A 23531-nucleotide genomic window follows, 5' to 3' on the forward strand; every position below is an offset into this window, starting at 1 on the left:
AGCTCAACCCTCCCCAAAAAGGGGAAGCATCCTCCCGCCCCACCTCCCCTTAGCTCCAGCTGTTACCTTGCAGGTTGAGGTATCACCGCTTTTGAATTACAGCTCACAAAGGTGTTACTGCCTTAGGAGACTAAAGCTACAGTGCATTTATATTCACCATCCAACGAGAGTGTAAAAATAAGTTTTTCCGCAGGTTTATTTACTAAATTGTTTCACATTCAATGAAATAGTTACAACAATACTTACAGAGCATTATCACAAGAGCAAACACATTGAGAACACTAGTAAAGACCGAGAATGCAGGTTACAGTTATTTTCCTGTTGAACTCAAATGCCACTTTTGTAAACAATAACAAAACCAGAACATTGCTGCTAAAAAAGATGTACACATAAAAACACTCTACGTACACAAAACTACATATATCATTTTATACTCCCAACCAAAGCACTCTGGTCAAGTCCGAGTACAATTTGGTATTCTCTGTACAATTATTAAATCCCGCTAAAAATTATAGTTATCCTTGGGTTTAAAATACAGCACAGCGCATAAGGCAAAAAAATAGGAATTATCATCCAGTTCTTTGCGTTTCAGTTAAATATCAAGAATTTAAGGCAAGTTTGGACATTTTGCATTGTTTCATATAGTGAATGGGGACTTACAGATGTCAAATTCACAAAAGTAACATGCTATCTCCCAGAAAAAATGAACTGTTTGTGATGTGTACTGGACACATTTGCCGCTCTAGAAATTCCAACTAGACTTTCTGAAAGAAAAGCATTCCTAGTAGGAGAGACTGTCAAGAAGCTTACAGATGAATATCTTTAAAAAAAAAAAAAAGGCAGAAATTCAAGAACTGTATGTACACATATAAACTCATACCCCTTTTAAAGTGCTTTACAGATAATTTTGAGTGATTAAGAAATAGAACTGGATGATAATTTATAGTTGTATGACATCTTATTTGAAGGTCCTTAATTTTTAAACTGCAAGACAGACATTAGAATGAGAGTATTGTTCTTTAAATGCAGATTTAAACTGATTGCTGTGTCTGATCTTCCTATAACAAGCACTTCAGTGAACAGGACAAGCAGCACCCGGAACAGAAAATGAAGATGGCATGATTTTAAGTGACAAGATCCCTAGGTTGATACACGGTTCGATCCATTTCTAGCTAAACAGTTCATCTAATAACAGCAGTGTATTTAATTTTCCCATTCTTCATACCGAGCCTGCATACTAAAAAATTGCTTATGCTGCTATCTTAAGTTTAGCAATACCACATTACACAATATGGGGTCAATCTCTATGACCTAATTTAACATTGCCACTGCCTAGGTAAAGAGAATAAAACATTTTGCCATTTTAAGTGCTTTGACTTCCATAAATGAAAGATGTTTATATAAACATTGAATAACCACCAACACCCCCCTGACCTACGGATTGTTTGTTCTGACGAAGTCAAAACGACTTCTACACCTTGCACCACTTTCTACTAACTGAAAACAGCGTTTACTAACACTTCCAATCTGAACATGTATGAGCATCTTCATTCATGGAATCCTACTGTAGTTAAACTCTAAAAGGTACGGTATATACCGAACTGCATGGAAAGCCTCCTATCAATAAAAGGCAGAAACTTCTCTTTTAGGTAAGGAATTTTTCTTATTTTAATATTAGTTTGTTAAGTGTCTTTATCTCCAGTGTATATTGGCAAATATGATAAGCAATGGCATCTCTGTGAAACAGACTGAAAAGTAAAACAGCACACAGAAACGTTCAGCTTGTGCATTTACCTGAAGAGAACGAGAAGGCAATCTGCGCAACAGGCTGCAACACCTCCCTTAATCCCAAACCTGCTCCCCTTCCTTCTCCTCCCCACACACAAACATGCAACATACAACCATGTAGCTACTTGTGTCCTATCAACAGATTCACTGGAACAATCAAATTACGCTATTATTGCTATATAACTAGAATCCTTAGTGGGTCAGATAAACTGCATTGAAAATGCTGAAATTGTTAATTCTATTTGCTTTTAAAGTCCTGCTTAATTCTACCGAACTTGAAGAATACGTGCAGGATTTTATAATCTGTGCAAACACCTGTTATCTATGAATAATGTTTTATGGCGAAAACACCCTCGCCACCTTGACTGTTTAAAATCTGAACGTTAGCGTATGGAAGAACAAGGAACGGCACTGTTTGCCTGGCTGCAATTAGCTTTGCAGGAACTTAGAATAAATCAAGTACGCTCAAAACCCTCCAACTCAGCATACTTACAAAGAAATGGCTTTTAAAGCAACTGTTTCAAATATTATTGCACCTTCAAAAATAATACTCTATGGGCTTGAAAAACAAGGGAAAACAAACATTAATTTAACATGTCAAAACAAGGGGAAAATAACTGTGGAGGCAGAAAAATTCTTCAGTACCAGGCCTGGCAATACACATACAGACATCAAAACAGAAATTAAAGATAACCATGATTCTTAGATAAAATCAGTAGACAACCCAAAACATTCTAAATTAGCTAGAATTCGTATTTATTCAGTCATCTATTTTAAATAATGATTATAACCCACAGCATCGCTTTCTATTTATCTGCCCAAATTTTCACTAAGTTTAGGGCTATCACAAAGTTGTATCTCTTGAGGTTCTGGTTAATCACAGGAAGCGACCTTCAGTACTCCGTTACACAGGACACATGCTTGGGATGAGCAACTATGCCCCGCGCTTTTCATTCGTTGCGACTTGTGTTAAAGGCAAGATTGTCTAAAGAACCCGAGACGGGATCTCACTACTCACTCCCTATTTATGTATTTGTGAGAACAGGAACAATAAACATAGATCTTCTGAAAAAAAAAAAGTAACAAACGTAGAGTTCATTCAGGACATTGTGTTATTCTTGACAGTTTTCATAGGCACGAATGTATCAAGCAAATAAGAAACAAAACCACTAGAACAATCAAAACAATCATGCTTTATGCATACTGCACTAAAATCAGTAACAGCCTTATTGTTAAGTCCTACATTTAGCACCATTTTTGTATCTGAACACTCTGAAAAAGCAATCATACATTCTTTTAAAAAAGGAACTTATATGAAATATGGATACAAGTGCGCTTGGGAGAAGGATGGGACGGATTCATTTTTGAGTATTTATTTTATATCATGCTATGAATGCTGCTGTGGCACCTTCCAATGCATGACTGTTGTAATTTTTCCTTGCATTACAATTGAAAACACACAGCAGACTAGCAAGATTAAGTCACTTAATCTAGCACTCATTTATCCACAAAAAGAAAATACAAGGGAAAGTTAAAAATGTGATTTCTCTTCAGCAGATCCAAAAATTTCATTAAGAGGCAATAAATTTGCCTTGTAAATTTCTTTAAGTAGTTACTAATTACCATCCCAGCCCTCCTACCGGTAAGTGGGTAACAAAGGAGAGTGTACAGGCAACATACTATGGCATTTATTATTTACAAACCTTGAGATACAGAAACAAGGCAGCCCTTTAGTTACTGTTCATAAAAAAAATTATGAAGCACTGGCATTTTCTTAATATGAAGACACAACCAGACAACTATCAGCAAACTGTCCAGTCATACAACACATTCACACATCTCTCACCCCAAGCACAGTAAACTTCATATTTCATAGTAGGCAGGAGGAAGAGAGAAAAGCTCTAGAAAGTGAAAGGGTTAGATATACAGTAAGTTTTCTAATCATATTCCAGGCATGTACTGTACTCTCTAAAATTCACTGCCGTTAACAGGATGCTATCTAAACCCAGCTGGTAACAAGCTCTCCACTCCTTCTGCCTGTGTCACTAAAGTAACAAAGGCCAATTACCGGAAGAAAACAAATCCTTCCTCATTTCAATCCCAACTTCAGAAAACGCGGCTTATGGTCTCCACCAGCAGGGTTTATTTTCAAGCAGATTAAGCTCCACCTTTGCATCAGGTCCGTAAAGTCTTGCTTTTCATCAAAGTGCAGTCAAACCAAAATTGCATCGACAGTACATCATCCCAGCAGAGTCCAGCCACGTATCCGAGATGGGATCGTATTTCTGTACAGTGTTCAGATAGGATGACCCTGAATGACCTCCAACTACATAAAGGTAGTTATCAATTACAGCTGCACCAACTCCTATCGGAAAGAAAAAAAGAAGTTGCATGATCACCAGGTGTGGAAGCAAGTAGAGCATTTTTGCTCCTAATTGGAGCCACCCCCCCCCCACCTGAAGGCTGAACAGACAAGTTCTCACAGCCTCTCCTTCTTTGGGCTGTCTTTAAAGAGAACAGGTGTAAATGAAGAGTCCCTCTCTGCTCAAGTCTTACACTCTTTTTTTACTGTTTTCGCACCCTTTCCTATGACAAAGCAATGCTCTTCTGTCCCAACACTCCTCGTCAGGGAGACAGAAGAGAGGATGCACTACTGAGTCTCAATGTAAAATAAAACGCAACAGAACAGTAACCACAGAATTGCTGAAACTCACTCAAAATCAATGAAAAAATAGAAGGTAGAGTAGAAATACTACTTCATTTTATTTTTGTTATAGCTCAGTATTAATAAACTGGACTGTAATTAAAAATAGAGAAATAAATACTCATTCTTTCACAGAGCTGATTAAGTGATCCTCATTCATAGATGAAGTGCAATGCTCTGTAGACAAGTCATTGCAACTTTACTGCAGCTTCTATCAGGTCAAAGGGCAGTTTATTTCTGAACGGGTATCTGAGTTAACTGCTGAGAGTTTTGTATGTCCCTACCTGTTCTGGGTTCCTTCATGGGTCGACACACTGTCCACTGATTTTGATGAGGATCGTATCTCTCAATGCTCGATAAGTGAGACACACCATTGTGTCCACCTACCACAAAAATGAAGCCCAGCATAACACCGACACCAAAGTTTATTCGTTTATCAGCCATTGAAGCGACTGTCTCCCACGAGTTTTTACTTGGATCGTAACGCTCCATGCTGCAAATACAAACAAACAACTTGTGAGGCTTGGATTTTAGTGACATTTGAATTTCACTCCACAAGGAATCTGCATTTGTCAGAGGTACGTCTAGTTCTGCCAACCAATATTACCACACCCCGGAATAGTGCCACACAAAGAAAGAGTGCTTGAGCTGATGGAAAATTCTGCGGCGTGGTTGCTTTGTACCTCCCAATGGTAGCGCGCAAGAAACGAAAGCCAGTGTTACCACCTCAGAAGCCTCAATCACATCCTAGGGTCCTTCCACAACACAAAGCAGCTGGAGGTTCTCGATAGAGTGTTGCCAAAAAGCAGTTTTAACATATTTCATCCTGACACAGGGACTGCAGTTCAGCTGCTTCTCCAATGTCCTCATGCCACTAGCCTGGACCTTCAGGTTACATATTGAAACAAAGCCAGCCTTTTCAAAGCTGGCCTCAGAACTAAAAGCTCTTTCAAGGATGACTGCTGCTATTTATAAAAAAAGCAACTCAGGAAAAACTGAACACAATGCAGATCTGAAGCATATCTGTTTGGGTAACGCATCAAATCAAAAACTTCATGAAGGCTTGCCTGAAAATAACAGACAGAGAGGAAAAAAATGTGGCAAGCATATCCCTCAGGAAAAGCAGTAAAAAGGTTGCTGATCAAACACCAAGGATAGAAGAGGCCTTCAGGATAAAATGGAAATGAATTATCATCATCATTATTATTTTTTTAATCACTGGAGCTGTACAGATGGTCAGAGTCCTTAACGCACTCATGGCACGTAGCTATTCCCTGTCCTAGGTGCAGCTTCAGTAGCATGAGGGCGCAGAAAAGAGGGGAAGAGAAAATCAGAAGCAGTACAGAGTAGGAGAAAAGGTGCTTAATTACACAGCAGTCAGCTTTCTTTTAATGCTAGAGCTTGTATGAGCCTAGTGACTGTATGGCATGGCATATTACTCGCGCCCTTGAATAATCAATAAAACCAAAATTATTCAATAAAAAGTAAATTAAATTTAAAAAGGCAAATAACGAAATACCAGATTCTAATAACTCTACAGGAGCTGCTGGCAATTCCTTTCTGACTGAGGAAGAGCAATATGGCACAAGGAGTGAGGCTACTGCAGAATTTTAATGTTGTTAAGAGCTTTCCCTTTAAAGGTACCAGCTTGATAAAGACATTTCGTATTGCTCCAGTGATAAGTCTTACATTTCCTGAAAGAAGGTTACCGAGTTTACCTTGCAAAGGCCTGTGTGCACACCGAGCATTCAACTTTTGGGAACCACTTCTGGCAAGAGCAAGGGCTTGATTATCTTCCTTTTTTTATAGTCTGTGCAACAAGGCTGTGGTGGAATGAGCACCCAGAGGTCCCACAGTAACTCCTGGTATGCCTGATCTAATCTGCTACTGACTTTGCTTTGTTTAATCTACTACTAAAGCCGATAGTTCTGTATGGGTACAAAGACGGTATGGAGCTAAGAGTGACCACACAGGACAAGAGCGCAGCTTAATTATTCTGGGTCAAATTCCCATGTGAAGAAATCCTAGAGTCAACAGAAAACTTTTAGAGACTGCTTGCTTGTCTATTAAGTATTTCAACTGCTATTACAGTTTGTAATTTAAAATACAAAAAATTAAAATAATGTCACATTAAGTTTCATAAAATCCTGTCACAACCGTACCAAACAGTTTAACTTATGGCTGGTTTGTATTTCAGTAATTTTAAAAAATTGTTTGCATTTTCCCAGTGAAAACTACTTAGCTATACTTTCCTATTTGGAAACCAATCCTTTGCTTCACAAACTGTTTTATATAAAAGTGTATCAAGTATAAAAAGTAAGTACAATTAATGACTAGTGCAATGTTGTTATACTACACTGTTAACCAATCAATGCATCCTTTCCTATAAGCAAGATTTTAATTTTCATTCTTTATTCAGCTATTTAGACTTGTAGTTTATTGATTTGCTTCCTGGAGGGACGTACAGCCAATTTGTTCCCATTTTAATGAAGAAAAGAAAATACAAATTATTTCTTTGCTTAACTAAATGCATTTCAACACTGAAATAGAAAAACAAAGATTATGTGAGCAAACCTAACTTTCTCCATCCATAGAGAGCAATGTGGAACAGAACAATTAAAGAGCATGCTGCTACCAGGAAACCTCCTTGCGAACATAAGGTCTGAAGTAAACCCACTTCTACCCAGGAGCCAGACCAGTAACCGCCATTCTGAACTTTATTATTGTCATTAAGACTACTTTAAGATTCCTTCTGAGGTATATATTTATTTTATGTATATTAAGCATGTGAAAAATCCTATTCATTTCAAATCAGTGTTTTCAATGTTGAAGTTAACCACGCATCCTAATATTTTGCAGGCTTGAGGTACAAGGATTTACACAGCTCTGGCACAGTGCTAAGCAAGCCTCTCCCGAGAGCTCAGTAACTGAGGTGCAGCACCACGACACAGACACAAGTACACTACCTTGGGGCCTGAGCAAATAAGCGCACACAATACTGATCTGCTGAGTTAACCAGCTTGGGTGTCTACAAGGTCAGGTGTCTTGCACCACCTTGCTTAGTAATATGCGTATATGTCTTTGTTTTTACCATTTTCTCTTCTTAAGGATTTTAAAAAAAAAAAAAAACACAACCCAAACAAACCAGCTCTGAGCTGGAACATGTAAAGGTAAGTTAAAAATAAAGATTTCCCAGTTGAATTACCAGACTGATACTGCAGAACAAGGATTAATGAGGCGCATTGTGGATTACCAATCTATCTTTTTAATTGGCTGCCGAACACAAACTTAACAGTGAGTTTTGCTGATTTCCAGCTTATGGCATTGAGCTACACACATCAAAAGCACATACCTGTTCATATGGGCAGGACCATAACCACCAATGGCATATATCATTCCGTCCAAGACAGCTGCAGCAAAACAACTTCTTGTTTTGTTCATTGGGGCCACTAGCTGCCATTCCTTCACTTTAGGAATGTATTTCTCTACAGTTCGTAAATAAGACTGCCCATCATAGCCACCTAAGGCGTAGAGCTCTCCTGCCAGAACTACCACTCCCAGAGTACTCCGGCTCTCAAACATCCTTTCAAGAGACGTCCAAGTGTTCGTATCGGGGTCCCAGCACTCCACTGAATTCTCATGCTTTCGGTAACTGATGCCTTGACACACGTGGGTTGCAATCCCTCCTACAACATATATTTTCTGGTCTAGGACGCATATTCCAAATTCATAGCGGGGAATGCTAAGAGGTGCCAGGCCTATCCAGGAGTCATTCTGGGGAAAATACATTTCAACACTGAAATAGAAAAACAAAGATTATGTGAGCAAACCTAACTTTCGGCAGCTCTGTGAAGTGCAAATGAGCATCGAGGAACACAGTCTTAAGATTATTTCATATGTCCCTTCCGACGTTTGCTGTTTGTTCCAATTGCCCAAACGTAAGCTAAAATCAAATGCCATTTACTGTTCTAAAGAGTTAAAAACCCAGGGCCTCACAGCGTACAGTGCGATGCAGCAACACAGCAAGCAGCCACGGCACCAAGTCCGAGCCCTGAAACGATGAATTTTGAAAGTAGAAACCAGGCAGACTATGGGGAAGGCAGGACAGCGTCGTGGATAATGTGAGGGAAGACAATACAGTGCTGATGCCACAGCAGCTTTTGGAGATAGGCTGTGATTGGGGTAAGCTAAAAATACAAACCAAAGGGATAAAAAGGGTAAACTAAAAAAAAAAAAGTCAGAACAGCCACAGAGATGGGAGAGGAAGAAAAGGAGAATTAGAGAGGGGAAAGCACACGTCTATATATACGTAGAAACATAGATTTAGAAAGTACAATTTGTAGTTTTGTAAATACATATTTCACATGCACTGTATAATTTAAACAAAATGTCAAAATAGAACAAACTACTTTGAAAAATCTGTTTTCAAAATACTGCTTATTTGCATTTTCTTTTAATTATACTCAGTGTTAAAATATGTGGGTCTAGCCTAAAGTCTAGTCAATCTACCTAAACAGTTTAGTTAATAAATTACTTAAATGATTTAAAAAAATATCTAGTACACAGGAAATATGATCTGTTCAAAAAACATACAAGAAAATGAAGCCACTGGAGAGCTGATAGCCACTGACTAAGAACCCAGAAGCAGGGACTGGCTCTTGACAGCAGCAGCCCAGTTAGAAAAGAGCAGCAGTAAATATATTCCAAGTAATTTTGTTATTATGAAGCAGCAGCTAACTGTAAGTGAAAAACCAGCCTTCCTGCAAGTACAAATGAGAAGTAGAACAAGAACAGTGGAATTAAGGTTTCCTACTTCACAATTTTAATTGAATTATGAATTATTTGTTTAATTATCTGTGACTTTTTTTTGGTATGTCAAGAGCAATCGTTTAAACTTAAGTATTAACTGAAACAACAGTTTAGGAAAGACTAATATGAATAATAAATTTTTGTGTGCATTAAAACATGGTTAATAGTAGCAAAGAACATTTTTGTTTAAAAAAAAAAATCAAAATAATCCAAACTAGATTGGTATGTAGTATTGTTACAATCATTGAAGATGCTGTGAAAGAAACAGAGCTGAAGAATACCAGAGGACAACTTTATTCATTTAAACAAACAGATTTTTTATTAAGCACAAACCCCCCTTTATTTTTCAAATCTATAAACCCCACAATTCCAAGTCCCAACATCTAGTTTGCTATCGGTCCCTATTAATGGGAAAGTTAACTTCAAATATTTTTGACAACATCTCTAAACACAGGGAAAAAGAACATACAGATCTTCCCAGGTTTTTAAGTGTGTGTATATATATGCAAGCATGGAACTGTCACAGAAAAGAATATCTCAGAATAAAATATTACCCCAGAATTCAGCTGTGGTACCAGTTCGGGTAGTCTGCCTTCACACAGAAAACATTTACTGAGCTGATAAGGGTACATTCAACATCAAAGCCCTATACACGTATGTATGAGTATGCATATATAGGTAGATCCACACATAGTTTAACTACCATTTCTGGAAATGTTAATACAATGTTACAAGTAAACCCAACCATACCAGTACGGGGAAGAAAGCTCTTTTTCTCTCTATTACATTCCTTTTGCTCACATGATTAGCCTCAGTGATGTACTCCAGCGACTAAAGAGGAGGTTCATTTTGAAAACCGGGTAAAGAAAGGTGGGCAGTTACCTGCTTCTGCCAGCACGGATACGGACACCTACTCAGCAGCAGAGATTAAAGTCATAACTACATTATGATCAAGAACGTGAAATTGCTAAGAATTACCTCTTCGCTCTTCTCCAATTAAGTCTATTTTAATTCCAAGGACTTTTGAGCTATCAGGAAGCGTATTTGTCATATATTAGGTTAAGTTTTATGATTTGATTGTCTGGAATAATAATAGATCAGGAAAAAATTATGTAAAATGAAAAGACCTGAAAGGATAAAGAAGTAGCATACAAACTTTTATTAACCAAATTCTCAATCAACAGAATTAAAATTATAAGATTTTATAGCTATTTGTGTTGGCACAAACAAAACCCCGGAACATTGAAGATGACTACTCATGAAATCAAAAAGCATTTTGAATTCAGTGCTCGTCCTCGTTCAAAAAAAAAAAAAAAAATCTACTTAAGAGTTCTTATGAAGGAAAGCAGTAACTACAGTCCTGCAAACCACAGCTCTTCAATGATTGTCTTAATCCCGACCCAGGGCGATAACAAACATGCATGAACATCACACCACTCAAGTGCTGCAACAACTTTACTATTACTTACCTTTCCAAACACGCAAACAGTCCAGCTTTTCCTCCTACAGCACAAAGAACTTTAGGAGCACAGCGAGGTCGTGTCATCAACATGGTCTGGTGGGAAAGTCTGTGTTCAGGCATGAAGTGGTATTTTAGGGCCTCATTTAGCAGATGTTTACAAGTATGGTCATCACGAATGAGATGGTTTGCTTCGTATAACCTTGTAAGAAACTTAACACTCAGGAGTGGCAACCGAACGCAATGTAGCAGCTGTGCTAAGTACTTCTGTCGCTCCTGAACATCGTATTTGATCCAGGACTCTAGTGCATAAAAAACGGTTTCTTCTGTCACAACATTCAAGCAGTCATTGGAAACAATTTCATCCAATTCAGAATGCGTAAGCTCAAAAAATTCTTCTGTCTGACAAACATCTTCAAAGTTTTGACAAATGTACTTGTTAGCAGCCAAGTAGAGGTCATGGCAGCCATAGGTCTCTGCAAAACGAGAAATCCCGATGCAATTGCCAGGATCAAGCTGGCTTTCAAGAAACGCACAACACTCCTTCACTACCAGTTTGATCTGGAGAAGATTCGCGGCTGGAAGAAGCGACTCTACAGTGTCTTGCGAGATAAACACGGTTCCTGTGTAGGCATACTCCACGATGGCCTGCAGTGCTGCCTCATCAATGCACTGGAACTCCACCTCTGAGTTTTCCTTCTCAGAAAGGTTCCCAGTGAACATGGCTTTGAAGTATGGACTGATGCTGGCAAGCACCACTTTATGGGCATGGATCTTGACATCGCCAACTCTGAGGATAATGTCACAGAGCTCGTGATGTTGGCGAAGGAGGTTCAAGCCTTGCAGAAGCTGTTCAGAATGCAAGTGGGTTAAGTTGGCAAGCATGTAGGTTGGAGACGACTGGTCCATCTGTGACAAACAGAAATTTTAACGCATTACTCAGGGCTTCATTTCAACAGCTTCATTACTCATGTTACTTAGACATGCCATACATAACATTTAAAAAAATATTTTTCCATTTTTGTTTTTATCTTAATTAGGTTTATTACTTTCCAATTTACTTTTTCAATCCTTATGTGCTATGCTTTTTCATGCAAGTTAAATCCAGAACAATCAAATGTTTATTAATAGTGTACGCCATATTAATCTTTGACTTAAAAAAACCAACCAACCAAACAACCACCACCCTTTTTTTTTGTTCTGGAGTAAAATGCATATTATCTGAAGCGTTGAATACGTGATAGGATTCTACATCAGATATTTGAGAGAACTGGACAGTGACTGAAATAAAAATAGAGATAAATAAAGAATAGAACTGGCTTATTTGAGACAAAGTTTTAGAAGTTCTTAAACTACTTTCTGCTACTTGCCTTGCAGCCTACTTAGTGCTACTGCAGTGCAGCCAAGGCCTGCTGTGCTTCCCCTCCAACCAGTGGTGCAGGCAGGGCCCCACCCGTCAGCAGGGACCAGCTCTCCGTTCCCCCTTCCTCGCCCGGAACAGAAGAGTTCCTCCCTCTCCGCAAAGAGGCAAAAAAGACCCACCGAGCCAGTGGGGCCCTGGGCTGCAGGAACAGAGTGCTGGAGCAGAGGTTACCGTACTCTGAACGGGCAGAGGAGCACAGTAGAAGGGGCGATCCTCACTCACTGAGCAGCTTCCACCATGACAGAAAATCCCCAGTGGACATGCCCTCGCCCTCCAGAGAGATCAGACCCAGGGAAGCTGGGCCTGCCTCCACCGTCAAGAGGTGAGGGGCAGGAGCTGTGACTTGCTTCCCAGGGTGAGCAAGGGAGCAGGTCCCAGGTGGATGGGCTGAGCATCCTGGTATCCATCACCATTTCCTCATCCTCTCGGCACCGGCAGCTACCCACGCTTCCCAACATCACTAGTAAGGGCAGAGAGAAGGATCCTCGTTCCTACCTACAGCTCCACAAAACCCCCAAACACTTCTCCCAAAAACTTATAGTTTGCATCGTGACACTTGAAGGCATTATGATACCTGCTCTAATTTCAGTATCATTAAAATTCAAATGGTACTGCCCACCACTACCTGTTGGAGAAGCAGTTCTGCAGTTCTTTATTCAGACTGAATTATTATACCAGTGAGAGGGTGGAGGGTATGAATGTGTCAGGATCCTGGACCACGAGGAAATATAACTATTGTTCTACAGAGAACAACTGCAACCACCCAATTTCTGAACTGAAAAGCTGATTTAATTTTGATTTGCTAAATGACTACACAAACTTCAAGACCTCACTTCTTTTATCTTATTATTAAGAAGTTCACCATTTTTACAGCTCCTTAACTGACATCTAATTTGCAGCGAGCCTACTTACAAAGTGCTTAATCTGAAAGAATAAAATTAGTTGCCAACATTTAAATACAGAACATAATAGCACTAGAGAATAGAGAAGTGAAGGCTTACAGCTAGCGATAGAAAACCTCTTACCCATTAAAAGATAAGTAAGCTCATCCCTCTCCTATTACAACCCTATACTGGGGGGAAAAAAAAATATCTAAGAGAAAGTATTTTAAGCATATCTGCAAAAAGGCAAGATTCCATACAACAACATTTTCCATATAACAACATTTTTGCAGCACAAATTATATGGGGGTGGGGGAAGAGCTGTTCAGCAGCTAAAACACTTTCTTTTCCTTTTGTGTTTGTGCTCAGTTCATAACCTGATTGTACATACATGCAGAAATCATAAAATCACAAGGTAACACCACACGGAAGGAAAAAGGAATGATTACAGTTCAGATGCAAAACCTGTAAAAACAGTTATAAACAACTACGTTTAAGTTATAAACAACTACGTTTAAGTTATTCTGCAGAAATAAAACTTTTTGTACCAACTTGGTAGAGGTGCCTGCTGTTGTTTCTGGCATACCTTCTGCACGGCAATGCTTGCCCACACCACATACTTGCATGCATTTACTTTACTGTTGAGCAAGAAATCAGAAGCTGGAACATTAATCAGCCCTGAAAAACATACGCTAGTCCAACAACTTGTGCTCACAACACAAATCAAATGGTTGCCCCTAGGCTCTGGACTATCAGATTCTTTTCACAGTTTGCGGGTAAAGCTTATCTTGAATAGCAGGGAAAGAATTATTGGAAATAAAAAGGTTAACCAGAAAGGTGAATACCTAAGCTTGCTTAGTGAAGGTTTTACTCTTCTAAAAACCACGGTATGCGACGATGCCCAGTAACTGATGCAGAGCACAGCACTTTCTTTATGTGAAAACAGCAGGAAGAGCTCCAGGCACTTTGCTGTTTCAAGGTAGTATTTAAGTGCTCGCCAGTTCCTTATTTAGACTACAAAATGGCTGAGGCCAGTAGCGACTTGTCTGGTTTTGTTACTCACTAGAGAGCATAAAACCTCAAAAGCACCCGCCCTAAGTGCCGAGCTAACTTTGGTTCTAAACACCCGACACACCGCAAAAAAACACCTTCTGCACGCCAAAAAAAAGCGCAAAAAATAATTTTCAACCATAAACTCTCTTGCTTATGACATTTCACGCTCTCCGTGCCGTTGCGCTTAACCCTTACGCTTAAGCTCCAGCCCCGGTGTAGGGCACAGGGGTGCAGGGCAGAGGCGAAGCGCCGCACACATGGGCGCTCGGCTTAGAAAACCAGCAGCGGGCTTCCCCCCCTGCCACCTCCCCCGCAGGCAGCCTCTGGGAAGTCGGCGGCACGGGGCTCCTCAGCGCCGGTGCACCAGCCGCCCCGCCGGGACGGAGCTGACACCCTTCCGCCGCCGCTCCGTTTTTACCAGCGTCTTCCGAGGCGGGCGGGCGGCCGCCCTCCCCCGAGCATTTGAGGCCGCTCGCACCCCGCAGCGCGGCGCCGCTCTATCCCGCCCGCACTCCCCAGACCGGGAAACAGCAGTCTGCGCCGCGCTGCTAAACGGGCGCAGAAACGCGACCGACACCGAGGCGGCGGCGGCGCCGGCCGGAGCGGGCAGAGCCACTCGGCCGCGGGGGCCCGCCGCGGCAGGGCGGGGTGGGGCCGGGCTCACCTGAGGCCGGGGGTGGCGCAGGCCGCGGCGAGGCCCGGCCCGCGGTAGCCGCCGCCTCGCTCACCTCCGCTCGGACGGCAGCGGCAGACGTCACTTCCGGGCGCCGCCGCCCCGCGCCCGCTCCCAATCAGCAGCGGGGAAGTGCCGTGCACCCACAACCCCCCGGGCCTGGGCAGTGCCACTCCTCACGCCGTGGGGGGGGGGAAGGCGGCCGTTCCGCTTCACCGGCGGCGCGGCCCCGGCACGGCCCGCTCCCGCCCCGCGGCTCTCGACTTCTGCAGCCGCGCATCCACGCTCCGCAGCGCCGTCGGCGGCGTAGGGGGAACGGGGGCGGCGAGGCGTGTGCCAGCCCCCCCCGCCCGCCGCGCCGTGGGCGGTGCCACGCAGGCGCGGTGCAGGCCGGCCCCTGGCGACGGAGGTGTTGTTGCCGCGCGGCGTTGCCGGGGCGGGGGCGGCTCCGTCCCGCACCGCCCATGGCCGCGGCCCTCGCGCTGCCGCCGCCCGCCCGCGCCATGGAGGAGCCGGCGGGCCCCGAGCGCGGGGCGGCGGGCGGGGCGCGGAGCGGCGGCGGCGGCGGGGGGGACGGTGGCCGGCTCCCGCCGTACCTCAGCCCCGAGCGCGGCGGGCGGGCGGCGGGCGACGCCGCGGAGCTGCCGTGGGGGCCGCGGCCGGCGCTGCGCGGGGAGGCCCTGCGCGGGCGGCGCCGCGGGCCCGGCCGCCCCCCTCGCCCGCCCGCCACCTCCCTGCGCGCCCTCACGCCGCCGCCCGCCGCCCGCCGCGGCCCAGGTGAGCTCTCCCGCAGCCTGGCCTGGCAGCTGGGCGGTCCCGGGCCAGCCGGGCAGCGGGAGGAGGAGCCCGGCGCCGAGCCGTTCCCACCCGCTGGCCGGCAGCGGCTGCTGGAGGGCCGGCTGGTCGGCGAGGGCACGGCGCCGCCGCCCCCCGCCCAGCCCGGCAGCGCCGGTCTGAAGTTCGGGCTGTTGCCGCCGGAGCTGCACGCTCGCCTGCTGGACCAGGAGGACTACAAGAACCGCACGCAAGCTGTGGAGGAGCTGAAGAGGGTGGTTGGAGGTGCCAGCCAGGCTGCGGTGGCCTCCACGCCTGCCCCCAGCCTCCTGGGGCTCATCAGCTTCCTCTACACCCTCCTCGATGACTCCAACTTCAAGGTGGTGCTCGGGACGTTGGAGGTGATACATCTGCTGGCCCTGCGCCTGGGCGACCAGGTCCAGGTCTTCCTGGCACCTCTGGTCTCGGCTGCTGCTAAAGTCCTAGGAGACAACAAGCTGGCCATCCGGCAGGAGTACAACCGCCTGTTCCTGCGGCTGATGAAGACAGCGGGTCCTCAGCAGGTGCTGGGCCTGCTGCTGCAGCAGGAGCATCTGCAGCACAAGAACTCCAAAGTCCGCGAGGAGGTGGTCAACATCTGCATCGTGGCCCTCCTCACTTACCCCAGTGAGGAGCTGGACTTGGCCAAGCTGGCGTTCGGGCTGGCTCCAGCACTGGTGGACAGCAAGCGCAGGGTCCGGCATGCCGCCATGGAAGCGTTTGCTGTGCTTGCGTCTTCCATGGGTCCAGGCAAAACCACCCTTCTCTTCAAGGCGGTGGATGCTGTGGAACTTGAGGATAACGGGGACGGGGTGATGCACGCGGTGCAGGCCAGGCTGGCCAGGAAGACCTTGCCGAAGCTAGTAGACCAAGGGTTTGTAGAGTACGCTGTGCCCTTGCCTTCATCTGGTCATAACAGGGGGTCCTGTTTACCCCCCGGAGCAGATACAGACTGGTTGCTGATGGGCAACAGGACTCAGAGCGCACACAGTTACTGCGGGTATCACGCAAGGGATGATGCTCTGCAAAACTCCAGCTCACATGGTGTGTATGCCGATCAAGGAATAAGTCCAAGAAGAGTCTTGAGTGCGGGTAAAGGAAAAAACAAACTGCCTTGGGAAAATGAGCATGCTGGGGACAGGGAAGGTGGTTCAGGAGTCAAGATGCCTTTCACAAAGGGTGTGGAGCAGGTATGTACTCGTAGCTCACTGGGCTCGGTTCTTCCAAGGCATGTCCCAAAGGGACATTTGAAAGTTGTCAAAGGTTTATTAAATGACAGGTATTTCCAAGGTATGGCTAATACTGCTAATATTTTATGTGCAAGGATCTGTACTTACATTGATCTGGGAGGGCAAATTTGAGAACTCCTTGTGTCAGATTTAACACCAGTAGGAACCAGACAACGTATCACAAAAAAAAAAAAATCTTTTTTTGAAGTTAGCTGAACTCCATGAGGCACTTCTTACGTCTGACCCCAGAGACCTGTCTCTGACAATGGCTAGCTAAAACCCAGGGAATGAGTACAAGAGCAGGGAAACTATTTCAGAGCTTCTGTTTGTATATTTGTGTTTGAGAGTATGTGTCTGCAAAGAGTTAAGCAGAAATGTTGGCTTTCCTAAATACAGAAGCTGTTTGGAGGAAAACTGACAAATTGCTTCAATTCAGGCTTTGAAGGCAGAGCTCTGGAGTGTGGCTGAGCCAGTGCTTTTTGGCAGTGTACTGACCTGCAGTAAAACCTGGGGGTTGCCAAATGTCTGTGTGGCTCTTGTTCCTCAGTCTGATTCGACTAGGAAAAATGTAGGTCAGGCTGAAATAGCAATTCTGATTGACCCGAGTTTTGGGTTTACCACTTACTGACCATGTCGGCAGCTGCAAAGGGAAGGATCCTTTGAAAAATTGTTCAGGTCCCTTTTACTTTGGCAGTGGTTCTGTTCTGTGACATCTGTTTTGGATATACCGTCCTCACGTTTAAGACCTGGGGGTGTATCTGTGTGTGGTGGGTTTCTGTTGTGGATTTGTTGTGGTGGTGTTTTTTGTTTTTTTTTTAACTGGACAGGTTTAATTTATCATAACTTGATCTCCAGTGAGTGAGTTTAAGCGAGTAGATCTTTTTAGAAAATCGAAAGCTGTATAGAATAGACTTCCTCACTACCACGTTTACATATTCAGCATGTAATTCTTAGTTGCTTGGTAACTTGTTCTTGTATTGGATGAGTCATGAACAGTGCTACTTTGTGAAGGCTAGCTTTTGATAAAGTCTCTTAATAAAAAGAAACATGAGTTAACATTATTGTAGTGTAGAAACCTAGAAGTTCACGTATATACTTGTATGCACGCAGGCACATGTCCGTTGTTGGTGTATTACGTTTATTCAGACTCCTAAAGAGATCTGGATCTTTTTGAGTTGATGAATCAGGCAGCTGAGTTCCCTTGGCTTATCTACAAAGCAAATAGGGTCTGAGCAACAAGTTATTTAGGAAACGCCTCTAGAGAAAGAAGGTTTTTCTTTTTGAAACAGCTTTTCAGTATTAACTAATACAACTTGTAGAAATAATAGTTAATTGCCAGCATTCTCAAGGCAGGTTGGGCTGAGTTCTGTACTGCTGCTGTTTGCTGGGTTTGTGTTTTCCTGTAGGCTGCAAACAAAAAGCAAGCCAACACATGCACCAAAACCTGGCTGTTGCTTGGAGTGGTGGAAGGTCCTCTGCCTGAGCCCTCTCTCGAGGTCACAGCTAGGTGCTGTGCAAATGGTTTGGTTTGGTTTGGGTTTTTTTAAACCTTTTTGTACATGTGGTTGTTCTTATCCCTGTAAATTGGGAGGATTGCCCAAAGTTTCCAACCCCAGAGAGAAGGGGAGAAAGCAATTAATTTATGGTTTCTGTTTTGTTGCATATGTAAAGTACATTTAGAAATGGTGTGAACTTAAAGTTACATTTGACCTGGGGAAGTAGTTACATATTCATGGCTTCAAGTCAGTTATAATGAGGTACTCGGTTTACTAGGGAACATCCTTGATACTAATATGATAAAAATTTTTTAGACTATATGTATTTTTATATGTGTAGTATGAACTTCATGGGCGTAAATCCCATCTCATAATATTGGGATGAAAACCAACCTAACTGCCGGGCATCTGGAGCGCTAAGGGCGCGTGTGTGGGTTTTTGGCTTTGTTTATAGTACTGCTCTCAAAGGTGGGCAAATCATAAGCAGACTGCAGGAAGCTCTCAGGTAGGAGACCTGAGTAGTAAAGCCTAACAGGAAAAAATAGAAAGACCTTCAGATTGACTTCCTACATCTGACAACCACTTGGCTTGTCTCTTCGTCACCCCAACATTTGTCTGTGTGGCTGAATCTTTGTGTGATGACAGGTTTTCTTCTTTTCTCCTTGGAAGACTTTTCCAATTATATAACATCATGCAAATACTTCAAGTTTAAACTAACATTTTCCTTTTGTGATCATCTTTATTCTTACATCCTTGTGTATTATGCCAAATATTTCACTTTGTTCCTACTTAGGAACAGATATAGAACTTAGATTTGTGCCATCTATTTTTGCAGAATTAGAACAGAATCAGTTCAGCCTTTGTTCGGTAAAAGCATTGTTCTGAACAGGAGCTACTTGTGACTATCAGTGCAGTTTACTTTCCTGAGTGTCTTTTCCTTTGCTGCTACGCGGGGACTCAAGCTGTGAAGTTAACCCGTCTTGCTTTGCTTTTGCTGCTGCCACATAGTATACAGTAGGTGGTAATGAAAATACTTCTACAGGGAGAAAATCCTGTTTGTCATGTACTGTGTTTATTCCTTTTTAGTAAGAACTAATTTTTTTGCATCTAATGACTATTTTTCTAAGACATCCTGGGCCTCCTAGAGATTCTGTTTGTTTCTGTCTCTTCCCTCTGCTTTCTGTCTTGTTCTGTTTGCCTCTCACTTCCATTTTATGTTGTTTTCTTGCATATTTAAGTTGGTAGACAGCAGATCGATAACTTTGAGGTGTCAGAATTTGAAGACTTCATCAGTTGCACTCTGCCAAAAGAAACATGTTAATGCTCCTTGTGCACTTTTACTTGAAAGACGTCTGAATAACCAGAAACCTCCAGTTAACCAGAATTCATTTTACATTGACGTATAACTCCTCTCCGAATAGCTTTTTGCTTACGCTCAGGTAAGTACTGACAAGAACAACATTTTGTGTCATGTTTGATAGAATTTGAAAGTTGCCAATTTTGACTTGGACATAGATGAACTCGGTACCAAAATTACGCCTGCATTACCAGCTTGCTTTAGCGGTAATGGCTCACCTGATGAGAACAATGTCAAAAGTGTTGTTCCTGTAGTTACGAATAGACACCTGAAGACTGATATAATACAACAGCTAATATTTTGCATTCAGTGGGTTTGGAAAATTTGTTTCAGTCCATGTGAAAATGCAAGCTGTTTCTTGGGCAGTTAAGAAGAGTACTACTGGCAGACATAAGATTTTACAGCTAGCTTTCAACTGGCTTTTGGGAGATGTGATTTTTAAAATTGCTGTGGATGAACAGCTGCCCACCTGCCAAGTTCTTTCAAGGTATATTAAGTTGAATGTAAGTTGAACCTAGCTCGAGGAGTAGCTGTGTTTCTCTGTACAGTCTCGTACCAATTTAGTCTGTATTGGCTGCTGTAATCATCTTGCATCTGTCTCTCCAATAGCGGTTGTTTATCTGCTGCTGGTGGCACTTGTTTGTCACTCAGAAATAGTGGTGGCACTCAGTTTTTCAAATCCCAACGATTCCTTTTTACTTCAATGTCTGTAAAGATAAGGTCTGGCCGTAGCGGTGCTTCTGTGAAAGACAAAAGCATGATTTAACGTAGCTACTGCATCTTTGCCCTCTGTGAGGGCAAAAAAGAAGTACGTCAGGGAGGCTTTTTATTAGAAGGTAAGGCAAATGCTGCTCATCATCGTGTATAAGGGAGAAAAAGAGTAGGGATTCATTTTAGTTACCTACACGGTGATTGCTTAAGCAGCCCCTTAGTCAACGGAGAACTACTAGAGAGCTGTCTTTGTGACCAAGGACCTAATTTAGCATGAGATGAATTGTTTTTGAGGCTTTGAGCTCTATTGGCTGGACCCACATGTACTGTAATGGAAATTTAAAGAACACAGTGGTTTAAGTATTGAAATATTTATCCGATCACTGTAGGTTGACAGCTTTGTTACCCTGTCTTCACATCCTGATCATTTGTCTTATCTGTTACATCTGTCTGAATAGATTGTAAAGCTCTTCAGGGCAGGGGACATCCTTTCATCTGGCTTTGTGATTTTTGGTACAGTATTTGCTGGCTTCTCGATGGTGCTTGTTGTGTTACATCCGTGCCATGAAACTGCTTTTATCCTGTGGCATGTATGCATCTTCGATGCAAGTAGGTGAACTGTGTTTTCACTTAAGGCACACTGGGACGAGTAAACTTGGACAGTGTTTCCTGTACTTGAAGACATTCCTTCTTAACCGAAAGAGATTGCCATAAGCTGTATAAATAAAGCTCTTTTCCTTGGGGCATTTAGCAATCAAAGTCGGGGTGGTGGGAGGGGGAAGAAAGTAAGTTAGCCCTGTATCTCTTCTTAACTATTTTCAGTAAGGTATATCATGCATAAAATTCGGTAGTCGACTTGTTCATGTAAATGTAAAAAATTAATTATTAATTTAGACATTCCTTTGAAATGAATTTGCTTAAAAATTAACTTTTGGAGTCATTCTGTGGCTGAAAGGATGCATGAAATTAGCTTAATGTTTAAAGTTGTTTTTCTACTAGTATTTTTAGGTCATGTTACACAGTGATTGTCCAAGGCCATGTCTAGACTTCCCTGATCAGATAAAATGTGAAGTAAAACATGTGTAAGTTAATGTGTACTAAAAATATAATGTAGATAAAGCAGATCTCCTTCAAGGGTTTGTCTAAACGCAGCTTCTATCAGTGATGGTAAATTGGGTTATGGATGAACCATTTCTCTGTAATCCCTGAAGTCCTTTGAAACTGATTTTGTTTCATACCCATCTGTGAACTTACAGTTGCCAGCTATGCTGCAGGGTTCAGAAGGGCGATCTGACTATACTGACGACATAACCAAGAGCGTCCGTCCCGCGCGGTGTGTTTCTGTACGGCGCAAAGTCCAGGTGTGACTGTGGTAACGCGTGTGGCTGTCACCTCGAGCAGCGGAGGTATCACCAGCTACTAATGGTTAGCCTGACACTAGAGATGCAAGCGCAGAGTTTCTCTTAATTTGTTAGATTTGCATGAGACCGTAGCTGTGTTCAACCTTACAACCTTACAAACACCTTAGTGAGAAGCTCTAGAGTCGGAGATGCTTGAACTGCCACCACCTCAACTTCCAGGGGATGTCCTCGTTCTGCGCTCGGAAAGGAGCCTTCTCCCTGGTCGTAACGGCAGAAGAAGATGTGACTGATAGGTAAACGCTGCAGGGCCTTTCTCAGGAAACCAGTGCCTCCAGCTGTGTCTTTTGGAGCCAGAGAGTGCCACCAAAGACCTGGAGAGAAGCATTGAGTGCAGCAGGACTGTTTGGTCACCCGAGGAGCTGCCTTGCCCCGATGCTGCGGCTGACTTGGAATAAGTCACGCAGGCACAGAATTTTGCTGGAAGGGGAGCCAGTACCAGTGACATAGCTCAGCAGTGTTCTGCCTTGAGGTGCAGATGTGGCACTCATGGGGTATACAGCACACACCCCTTAAAACATTTATAGCATTTATTTAATCTGTGGGTCTTATTTCTGACAACTAGTATCCTTTGGTTAAAGTGCACGATTTGATGCTTCAGGGCTTTATATACTGAAATTGAAGGCTTATGGTTTAATAGCTGTTCATAGCACCTCAGCTTTCCATTTTTCTTTCTTTCTGAAAGCCAAACCTCAGTTTATCAAATAAAGCTTAATTGTCTGTACTTCTATGTTTCTTGTTCTTGGCAGCTGTCAAAGCTGCGGGACAGACTCTGCCTTTGACTCTACCCTCTTCTAAAGCCAAATTTGAGTAGCCTGACCTCCTCGTCCTTACACGGGACAGAGGTAGTTGCTAACACCACTCAGCTTGTATCGGTAGGCTGAAGCTTCTCCAGTTTCTAGCTAAATTAACAAAATAGTAACTGGTTGGGTTTTTTTACATTCAGTTTTACATTCTGAAGCATATACTTACAGGAACCTTGTAACAGCGTCGGAGGAACACTTTGTTTGCTAGAGATAGGAAATATTTGGCAATGCAGGGTGGCAATAAAGTGTATAACCTCATGAATATTTTCCTTTGTACTTCAGTGAGGTCCCGATCATTTATAATCCCGAGCTGGCAGAGCCAGGCTCGCGATGTTCAATTTGTTATCTGTAAATCCAATGGATAAAGTTGTCTGAAGTCACTGAAGTGAGTGTTCTCTTTCTGGAGACACTGATGTACTATGTCTGCTCCCGTTCCTTGGGCTTAGCCTTGGAAAGTGTAAACAATTCCAATCTGAACCAGACCAGATCCTATCCCGAAATAAATGTTTATGTTGTTTTCTTTAGGACTTGACATGATCTACTGGTCTTTTGGGTGCTGACTTTAGGTAATTGAAATCAGCCTGCTGTGACTAAACGTTGCGTTTTCCAATGGTTTCCCAGCTTGTGCCATTCTTGAGAGGTCACACAAATGAGTTTAAGAACACTGCACTAGCAATCCTCCATCCCCTTTTTAACTTTCATCTTCTATAATTCCTATTTAAGCAAGCTATCAGAACTCTGCAGTTTGGGGTACAAAATAAAAAAGCTAGATGCTACTTCTTCTGTAGACCTTACTAGCTCCACTGCCCTGCTGAAAACATGAAGAAACAAACTGGTTGCCACAAAATCAGCTAACAGTGTGCTGGGAGTCCCTCACTGATCTTTTGGTAGCCAAGCCTTCCAGTGTTTAC

The 23531-nt window shown here is 43.1% G+C and overlaps 2 protein-coding genes across 12 annotated transcripts in view; one reads left to right on the top strand and one right to left on the bottom strand.

Moving 5' to 3' along the window:
* Nucleotides 1-170: 170 nt before the first annotated feature.
* On the bottom strand, nt 171-14891 carry KLHL28 (kelch like family member 28). 8 transcript variants are annotated; one of them, XM_075150662.1, is made up of 6 exons: nt 13651-13742; nt 10771-11669; nt 7845-8288; nt 4777-4985; nt 4245-4293; nt 4068-4153 (listed from the first exon to the last, which is right to left on the bottom strand). In XM_075150662.1, exons 2-5 carry the CDS (start codon nt 11667-11669, stop codon nt 4268-4270), a joined length of 1578 nt encoding a protein of 525 aa, XP_075006763.1. In that variant the 5' UTR covers nt 13651-13742; the 3' UTR covers nt 4068-4153; nt 4245-4267. The 8 variants fall into 8 exon arrangements, with proteins under 8 accessions (XP_075006764.1, XP_075006766.1, XP_075006767.1 ...); XM_075150663.1 differs by lacking the exons at nt 4245-4293; nt 13651-13742 and adding an exon at nt 14782-14891 and having other exon boundaries at nt 171-4153; XM_075150665.1 differs by lacking the exons at nt 4245-4293; nt 13651-13742 and adding an exon at nt 14313-14669 and having other exon boundaries at nt 171-4153.
* Nucleotides 14892-15254: 363 nt separating this feature from the next.
* Nucleotides 15255-23531, top strand: part of TOGARAM1 (TOG array regulator of axonemal microtubules 1) — a 44553-nt gene continuing 36276 nt past the window's right edge. For all 4 annotated transcript variants that reach the window (XR_012673742.1, XR_012673744.1, XR_012673743.1 and 1 more), the window contains exon 1: nt 15255-16793. Coding sequence is in view for 1 of the 4 variants with exons in the window: in XM_075150658.1 (XP_075006759.1) it covers nt 15255-16793 (1539 nt within the window). In the remaining 3 variants the exon portion in view is untranslated. The remainder of the gene's footprint in view (nt 16794-23531) is intronic.

Source organism: Calonectris borealis, chromosome 5 (assembly GCF_964195595.1).
Source record: "Calonectris borealis chromosome 5, bCalBor7.hap1.2, whole genome shotgun sequence".
Classification (NCBI taxonomy): Eukaryota; Metazoa; Chordata; class Aves; order Procellariiformes; family Procellariidae; genus Calonectris; species Calonectris borealis.

Coding starts and splice junctions, on each gene's coding strand:
- KLHL28 (XM_075150660.1), bottom strand. CDS start 13,694: ATGCATGCAAGTATGTGGTGTGGGCAAGCATTGCCGTGCAGAAGGTAT. Junction 11,670..13,616: donor ACAGCAGGCACCTCTACCAA/GTTGGTACAAAA, acceptor TGTTTGTCACAG/ATGGACCAGTCGTCTCCAAC. Junction 8,289..10,770: donor CTGTTTGCGTGTTTGGAAAG/GTAAGTAATAGT, acceptor TTTCTATTTCAG/TGTTGAAATGTATTTTCCCC.